General features: G+C 44.7%; 1 protein-coding gene across 1 annotated transcript; it reads right to left on the bottom strand.

Moving 5' to 3' along the window:
- Positions 1 to 356: 356 nt before the first annotated feature.
- Positions 357 to 8,635, bottom strand: LOC114872400 (transcription factor Sox-21-B-like). Its single transcript, XM_029179550.2, has 3 exons — positions 8,550 to 8,635; positions 5,512 to 5,738; positions 357 to 1,949 (listed from the first exon to the last, which is right to left on the bottom strand). The coding sequence occupies exons 2-3, from the start codon at positions 5,712 to 5,714 to the stop codon at positions 1,178 to 1,180; spliced, it is 975 nt and encodes a 324-aa protein (XP_029035383.1). The 5' UTR covers positions 5,715 to 5,738; positions 8,550 to 8,635; the 3' UTR covers positions 357 to 1,177.
- Between the last annotated feature and the right edge of the window lie 529 nt (positions 8,636 to 9,164).

Raw genomic sequence — 9,164 nt, 5'->3', positions numbered from 1 at the left:
CAAATTTTTCAAATTTCAACCAGAACTCCCTGAAAGATATATTTTTTCTATCAACTCACTCACCGTCACGATCTTCCTTTGACAGCAATTACAACTGCGTAACCGAAAGAAATGAAAAATATCGAGTGGTTGCAGTATCGATGCGCGACGCTGTCCACCGCGACGCAATAAAATCATCTCGCGAGAGGGGTGGTGTATAACGTGTGTACAGGTCCGCTGTGTCGCATCTACGTTAGCATTCAGAAACGTTTGGCTTATTTCGCATGGCCGAGTCCCAAAGAAGAGATTTGCCTTTCTGCTAGAAGAGCCTTTTTTTCTTTTTTCTCCCCCCCAACCCGCCCCCTCTTTCTCTATCCCATGAACCAGCGGCTCTTTCTGTTCTCCCGTTCCGCTTTGGCTCGCGTGTACGGTAATAGTGCCACGAGAGGGTTGGTTATCTCATCAAAATTGGACTCTTCCGCGAGTCCCTGCACACAAGCTTTGCCAGAAAGAACCGTTTCGTGTCTCTCTCTCTTTGTGGGATTTCGGCCGTGGCGAGTTATCGATTCGGCTTTTCCTATCCAACATCGGCCTCGCATAACGAAACGTCGACTCTTTTTCGTCCAAAGAACAGTTCCATCGAGCTATTTCGATGATTCGTTCAGAAACATTCTCGAGCCTCTCGAAATTTCAACACCCACAGGGTGAACCGTTAACTTTGATCCACCCTGTACATCGTACAATTGCAATAAAAACACTGGCGCCAAAGATGGGCTGTCGAAATGATCACAAAATGCAACAAGTTTCAAACAGCCCGGTATCTAGTCCGTGGACTGTGGCAGGATCGGTATAGTCTTCCATGGAGTTTGAAAGACTCTAACCTTATACACTGTCTAAATTGAGTCACATGAGTGGAACCTAATCACACGCGATCTCCAACAGAATACCTTTCGATCTCCGCGAAGGATCACTGCACATTGGCGATGTGAACGTTCCTCGATCTAGCCATCACCGAGGTCCTCTGTTGATCCACTTGAAACTGGATCTCATCCTCCTTCGCTGTTGCGCTCAGATTCGTGACGGTTGCTTGAGGAATCGGCGACAGCATCGGTGGGACCCTCCACCAATCGGTGCTGGGCCATCCGGCTGGTACCAGGTTCCCCCGGAAGTTTAGATCCGGGAGAACCGGAAGCGGCCTTCATATGACATGACCGTGATGAGCACCTAAATTCGAGCTGGATGACGTTAAATTTTGAACGGAAAATGGACTCTCGACTTTAGTGGTCGGCGTTGTCGTCGGGAGAGTATTGGACACTTTTTCCGTCTGATCAGTCGGCGAGGAAGAAGAAGACGAAGAGAAACGATCCTGGGATCTGTCTTCCTGATGTCTGTCCACCGATGTCGAGAACGCATCATCCTCTAGTTTTCTGTACCGTGATTCCTCCCTGCTGGAATCACGATCTGACGGGAACCCATCGTCTTCCGGTTTCCCTGGACTAGGAAAGGATCTCTCTTCTAATTTAGTAGGGACGTAAGGCCTTTTTGGGTCTTTCGAGGGACTGGGGCAACCGCAGTTCGGTTGCAGACAGGTGGCTGTTGACAATCCTGGCCAGGTCATCGTCTGATGACCGGAATAGAAGGTGCTGCCTCCGTATAGAGCTTGGAAGGCTAAATCTGCCGCCAGTTTCCCGCCATTGAATTCCTCTCCGAGTTTATGCTGAATGGGGTAAAGAGGATAAGGAAAGGGCGGGAAGAATCGTGGAATCTTGAGGTCCTCGTGGCTCATCAGGGTGTGATGGGACGGAGGCGCTAAAGGGGGTAGCAGACCTCTCGATATATTGCCTAGGGTTTCACCTGAGGACATCAGTGGTGATATCGAGAAGCCAAACTTGTTTTCCTTCTTCACCAACGATTTCGGCTTCCTGCGGGGACGGTACTTGTAGTCGGGATGCTCCTTCATGTGGAGGGCTCTGAAACAGAAATGTATCCGAGAATGTTAGCACGTGTTCGAATGATTTTCTTTGGTGACATTTTTCGTAATCGTCCTTGCAAAGCCTTTAGACAATGATTTCTTCGGTATCTACTTTCAATAGTCAGAGGTGTCATTCGTTATCACGCGAAGAATCGCACGAGACAGTCTAGAATTCGGTAAACTTTGCTCTCGACACCGTTATCCGTACAAAGGGACGTATTATCGTGGTGCTAGGACACGATACGGCCCACCATGGGTATTTGTAGTAAATATCTTGTACACACACCCCGGTTGGAGGCGCAGCAGGGCTGCTGAAAGAGGGACGAGAGGGGAAGAGTCAGAACCCCGCGGTATCTCCATCACATAATACTCCATTATGTACCCAAGAGGCGCACAAACGCAGTCCTTATTTATGCTTCGCCTCGTGTAGATAAAAGAAAGCGAACGAGATAGGTGTTTCACGGCCGAGAGCTCGTCTTTTTCGCGGGGAATTCTCTTGGAAACGCGCGCGCACAACGCCGGCTGCTTAAATTCATACACTCTGCGACAGAAATAACCGAATTCATAAAAAATGAATTTGAATTTTCATGAAAATCCATCACATATGTTATTGAAACTAACGAAATATTGTAAAGAATAAAACGTTTCTTCGAATCGTACCGTGGAATAACACGAAACACACCCACAGGGGTAGCCAGTGAAGGGGGGGTGGTAAGGGGTGACGTGAATTTTCCAGCTCGCGAACGAAATCCGAAATTTCGGTTTCTCGTGGCGAGAGTGACGCAGCGGAATAATAATTCCGGGACAATGTGTCCCGGCAGATAGCACAAAGCGTAAATCAGCATAAACATCGGTAAAGCCCCGCCGACAATAATTCAGCATAAATGCATAAACATCGGGCGTAATCTTTACAATTCGCTGGGAACCCTCCACCACCACAACCGACACAACCACCACCACCACCACTACCATAGCGACCACATCGTTTCCAACGGCGCGATAAACAACGCGTTATATCATATCGGTGGACATAAGCCGCGCGGTAGTTGCGCTCGCGGCAACCGCAACAAGAAACAATAACAATTAGTCACGATTGTCCGATCCTGGCTGCGCGAATGTCATTAGTGTAACGATTCGTCATAAACGTGATTGTCCTGGCAATGATCGACGGAGTTTGCAGGATGCTCACCTTTCGCGGTTCCTGTCATCGAATCTACCGAATGATAACCATTGTCGATGGTTACCAAGGATTATTTAATCATTATACCGTTTTGGGCAGATGATAATGAGGGGAAGATTGAGATTACCACTACTTAACTTTGCTACCAAATCAAGAAGCATTCTTGTAATAAAATTAACCCTTCGTAAAACAACCCCGAAACATTGAATAGTAGTTACTTTAACCCTGCCTCCCCATGAAAAGCTCGCCAACCGTGTCCATGACGAACCTATCAATCCGCAAAGTGGTCACCACCCCCGCGAGACCATTTTCGTTCCACTGATTTCCCTTGCCGGTTTCCTCGCGACGGGAACAAGAACGAGGGACCAGGAAGTCGTGGAAAAGAGGGCTGGAGGAGGGAATGGTCGGACAGACAGCAGCAGTGGCAACGGCACAGCCAACGAACGAAAGAGGGTGAGCAAGAAGGACGCGGCAGAAGAGAGGTAGGGGTCGGCAGAGGAGCCGCGCAAATCCTTTTAAATCCACACAATTGCGACAATGGGGCTTTATTTGTTATCTCGGGGGCCACATTGTGAGTCGCCGTGAACGAACGGACAGATTACGTCGGGCCAGTGACGGCACGGTTCCAAGGGAACCCGTTCCTACCGGTGGTGTGGTTCTAACGGAACGAAACGACTTTTATCGGGCCCTCTCCTCTTTATTTTATCGCCGTTCGCCGCAACCCCCCCTCATCGTCGCGGCGCCCAGCCGTTACCAAAGTCGTCACCGACGCTGCCATCCGCCAGAAAAGCGGATTCGTCGACCACACTTTGGTCAAAATTTTCCTCCACCCTACGCGGATCGACACCCCTTTTCTCTTGGTTTCGCTGGAATCTTTTATATTATAGAATGGAGTCAATATCGACGTCTTCAAATTAGTTGGAAATTATTTGATCATCAAGAAGGATGTACAAATCTTCGTTTTTAATTATTACACGTTGTTAGTGAAATACGAAGATCGGCTTCAGCTTTCAAAGGGAGAATATTAGTATAGAACTTGGAAAATATCAACTTTTTAATTTTTACATTTTCTAAAGGACTTATTGAATTTTACGTAACTATAGGACTTATAGTAGTTTTGCAACAATATTTTAAATACATTGAGCACGTTCTAATACATGTAACTCTTATGAAAATTTGTATCTTGTTCATCTTTTTGGTAAAAAGTTTAAAACTTGTCCCTTTGAATACAACACTGGTTCAATTGTTCATTCAACAAGAATACAACAAAATTGCGCTAGGTGAAAACGTATTGAGGGAAGAAATTTTACAATACCTGTTCTTTTTTTTGTCGATTCTATCGCAGTTATCGATGGAAAATCGGATTCGATGTTACATTTCGTCGCTATAACTGGAGTGACTTTTTATTTTGTCACTGTAGTCGGTTTTTTTTCAAAACCGAGTGAAAACGTACACTTGGCAATTGAAAGGGAATCGACGGTGACGCGCTTTAGAAGAAACGACTTTATTATTCCATTATTTATTTTACGAGCCCTATCGCCATGCCGGGTGATTCCCTGAGTTTATATTCAACCCCAGCCATCTCCTATCAATTGCCTATCCCGGCAATTTTTGCTTTAGAAAAACCGTGATAGAACTGAATTCTGTCGTGGCGCTTTTAAATTAATCCTCGTCTCTCTGTGTTCGCCATTCTCCATTTTATTTCCCTTTTATTGCCCTTTATCTTTGCTTTTATTTTTCCCTTCACTGCCTCTCGTTATCTAAATTCACCGCAAAAATACGGTTTCAAGTATTATACAAAATTTTAGGTATTCAATATTTTTAACTTCAAAATCTTCCATCGATTCTTCCCAAATTAACATTCCCCTATAATATCGATAATTGGAAATATAAAATGTAAAGAGAAACGATGCCGTTCATTCGTGAAATCTCTTCGACCTGTTCATCGCTAAATAAACTCATAACAATGATTAAATATTCAGGGTCGGTAATAAAGGGCCTGTCCCCCTCCACCTTCGTAAATACCACTTCGTTCACCCTATTCCACCCCTTGGCTTAGGGCAGCACGCCCTTAGCTTTAGCAACAATGTACCGTATTATGAAGTACGAGCTCTCCCCTTCTCGTTTTTCATTCCCCCCCTTTCGGTTATTGCAGATACGTCTCGATGCGATAATTTCGTTCGACCACTCGTGAACTAAAGAGCAATTAGCGAGGTAAAAAAAAATTCTGGGCATTGATTTGAAACGATACCGAGGGAACTTTCGTTAATCCTTCTTCCCTTTTTCTCTATTTCCGAAATTCTATAAAGGCTTACCGTGGTGCATAAAATATGACGAACCTTGTAATTAACACAGAATTATACTAAATCTCGACACTCACCTAAGTCTTTTAGCTTCATCGATGAAAGGCCGCTTCTCGCTCTCGCTGAGCAGCTTCCATTCAGCTCCGAGCCTCTTCGAAATCTCCGAATTGTGCATCTTGGGATTCTCCTGGGCCATTTTCCGTCGCTGCCCTCGTGACCAAACCATGAACGCGTTCATAGGTCTCTTAATATGTTCGTTATGAAGAGTTTTCGACGACATCTCGACCGTTCTGCCCTCGCGATCCTTTCAATCAATTACAACCATCAACTTCTACCTTAATTATTTAATACAATCTTTCTATCACATTGTATCATGGATAGAATAATTTTTTCTTTCACTATGCTCATTTTTCTTCGTTCTCAATTTCCGACACAAACACTTCTTTCTGTACTGTTTTTCTTCGTTAACCATCCGGTGGTTCACACACCCTGCGTCCCGTTAACGCGTGTCCGAAAACTTTCCACGTCAAGGATACATTCTTTAATCAACCGCACACGGGCTCATTGTCGAATCATCAACAGGTCATGCACGCAACCGACGCGGAACCGATCGCAGCAAGCAGTGTGATTGATACCGTCCGTGACGAGGACTGGCAAGGATCCGTCAGGACCTCTGTGACGTCGGGCTCTGGGATGAGCCAGGGAGGAATCGGAGAGCCGTGAAGTAGCCGGGAGTCCCGTGGGACGCGGGGAAACAAGGATCGGCCAACCAGGGATCTTCCTTCTCTCCCACCATCGTCCACGGCTAATGGACACCCACGATTGGCTACTTCGTCGACATGGCGGACCGAGGACAGAACCGCGTTCAACAGGTGGAGGTTGTTCCTTCTTTCTCGCTACCGTTTATCTTCCTCTTCTCCCTTTCGAGACTAGCTTGTTCGACAGAGTCGAACCACCGGTTGTGTGTATGTTACGCAGATTATCGTACTACCGTTGCTTTTCTCACCTTTTCCCTCGAAGCCGATGGTCAGCCTGCATCCGGTCGACATTGATGCCTCGGGAAGACAATGACGGACGAGGATCGCTTTCAGGAGAAGAGGTAAGTAGAATAGATACCTCGTGGTCGGAGTGATCCGATTGGCTGAGGGGATGATTGCGGACTCGAGGATTTGAAGATGAGAATTGTTAATGTCATTTTTTCTGTGAATTCTGTTAACGAGGTTAATTGGTGATAGATTGGATCGATTAGTTTGTTTTATTAACAAGTGGATTAATTTTCAAATTTAAGTTTCCAATTAAAAAGGAAATCAATAGGAAGATGTTAAAAAATTAATTATAATTTTAGAATAAAATAACTTTCATTTAACTGTAACAGAAATCTTATGGAATTTCTCTCAACATTGTTGACACCTATGATTAATGCACCATTGCTTTCTCACCTACACCTCGGAATACAGAAATATTTTCTCGCTTTGTTCGCTCGTTGTACGAGTAAAGAACGAGGAGGGCCTTATTTCTTGAAATAAATGTTATCAGTCGAGGCGATGTCTTGCTGGAAGAAGCAAGGGGGAATAGAACCATGGCTAAAGACGTCTTCGGTGATAAGACGATAAAGAGGAGGTATAAAACGAGACAAGAGGGCTATGTGTTGGTGGTAACACCTCGGTGAATTTCAGGTTCCATAAAGAAGCGACTGTTATGCTCGCTGCCGTCGAATTTCCGGAAAGTTTTCAAATATATTCATCTGCAGCAGAAGAAAAGTGCAATCTGTTCTATCTTGAAGGGATAATGAGAAACAAAGAAGAAAAATCATTTTTCTTTTAAACAAGAGAAATAATAATTTTCTGTACTGATGAGAATAATCAAAGATTGGTGAATAAATTCAATCAATGGGGAAGAAAGAAGGGTGAAACGAATGGAGGATAGATTATCGAAAGCAATCAGCTATTTGTTCTGTTATTAACTCGATCATAAATTCACTACACGATACTGAATGACTCGGTCGACTGTCATTCTGTCGGCGCTCCTTTATCGTCCCCCTCGTTACACATTCTCCATCGTTCGTGGGGTGTGAGCACGATTTTTATCGGTCATCGACGAGAAGAAAGGAACTCGAAAGGGGAGCCGTGTCTCTTTTCACACTCTCCACGATGCAACACCCTTATCTGTACACTGACACTTTCAATTAGCCTGTATCGCCAGCAAACATCACGCCTCTTTTTCGCTGCTGTTCCTTTACTTAGAAACTGACATTTATTTTTCTTTGTTTAAAATTTTTCATTATTGCAGAAATTTCGATATAAGATACTATATGATTGGTAGTAAACATTAATTACATGAAATTTCTTTTTTTAATTTCTATAATATCATCCGCTAAGATTGGCCAACAGAATTGAAATTTCATGTAATTAATGTTTAATTGAAGCACACAGAATCGAATACAAAGCGGAAAAAGTTGAAAACAAATACAAAACAGTGGTAATTGATCGAAGAAGAAGGAGCCGGTGAAAAGAGGGTGGCATCGACGTCGCAGTATCCCGAAATTAAGGAGCCGTCGGCGACGGGCTGCCGGAAAGCCGGATTGTTTCATTGATGAGGGAGCATTCAAGGCCGTAGTAGGCAGCAGGACCAAAGTGGGCACCCAGGCTGCGCAGGAGAGGGTGCTACGACGTTTACGAGTCCGCTTGCAACCCTCTTTCGGACCACGTTGCGCGATGAATGGTATAATCAGCGGTCGCGTGCCACCCCCATCGGCTTAAAGAGCAACCGAGTTGATAACGGAAGAGGGATGGAGAAAGTGAGAACGACAACTGATAGAGAAATTCCCGTTTCACGTCTTCGTTATCAACGGGATCGAGAGAAAATGCGAACGTCGAAAAGTCACTTAACGTCTTTCCCTCCCAGTTGCCCCTCCTTTCTCCTCTCATTCCCTTAGATTTCTCCTTTTCTTCAGTTTGTCGGGATGACGAATTCCTTCGGGAGGAAATATGTCTAATAGTACCAATGTTTTTCGAACGTTTTGTAAGAATTTTCTTTTCTTAAGACAATCGATCCCTAATTCCTTTACTTTCAAGGAAGTTAAATATCCCCCATCATAAAATTATGCTTTTCTCACCAAGATTGTCTATGACAGTGTCGGAAAGAAACGCGACGAGACAAAGAGGACGGGGCATCATCATCGTTGCGATTGCTGAAGCGACAACAACGGTGTCCCGCGACGTCGAATGGTAAGGGTGGGAATGGGTGCGTCGAAAAGCTCGCTGATTACTCCATTGTCGAGCCGGTTGTTTCAGTTAATCGCCACGCCTCGTGGCGTTTTGTTGTCCTTTTATCGCGCCGTCCTGTCGGCCAGTTGCCAGCTGCATCCAACCGGATACCAAAGGGGTGCATCCTGAAATTCAAGGAAACGACGAGCCGTCGCGAAATTCTTTAACGATCCCCACCTTAAACCTACCCCGACAAGGATTAGGTGTCACTAAACTTCGAGACAGTATATGTATTTTCACAAAATAAATTCTGTGCAAAAATTGGAGTATTTACACGAATTTGATGGTATTTTTAAAAACAGCCACTTTGTTGGTCTGCTGTATTTTCCTCTGAGATAAACTGATGAAAAATCAGAGCAAAGATAAAGTTGCAAGAATTTTACCCTTTCGTAGGGGATGAAAGACGTCTGCTGTACGAGAAAGAGAAAGGAGAAAGCGAGTGATCTCGGTGTCACGAGAATGGA

This window comes from Osmia bicornis, chromosome 11 (genome assembly GCF_907164935.1).
Source record: "Osmia bicornis bicornis chromosome 11, iOsmBic2.1, whole genome shotgun sequence".
Lineage (NCBI taxonomy): Eukaryota > Metazoa > Arthropoda > Insecta > Hymenoptera > Megachilidae > Osmia > Osmia bicornis.
Note: the sequence above shows the minus strand (reverse complement) of the source record. Positions and strands in the feature narration are given on the sequence as shown.

Excerpts from the sequence above, each read along its gene's own strand:
- LOC114872400 (XM_029179550.2), bottom strand. The coding sequence starts at position 5,714 with ATGTCGTCGAAAACTCTTCATAACGAACATATTAAGAGACCTATGAAC. Across the intron at positions 1,950-5,511 it reads GATGAAGCTAAAAGACTTAG|AGCCCTCCACATGAAGGAGC; the intron begins GTGAGTGTCGAG and ends TTTCTGTTTCAG.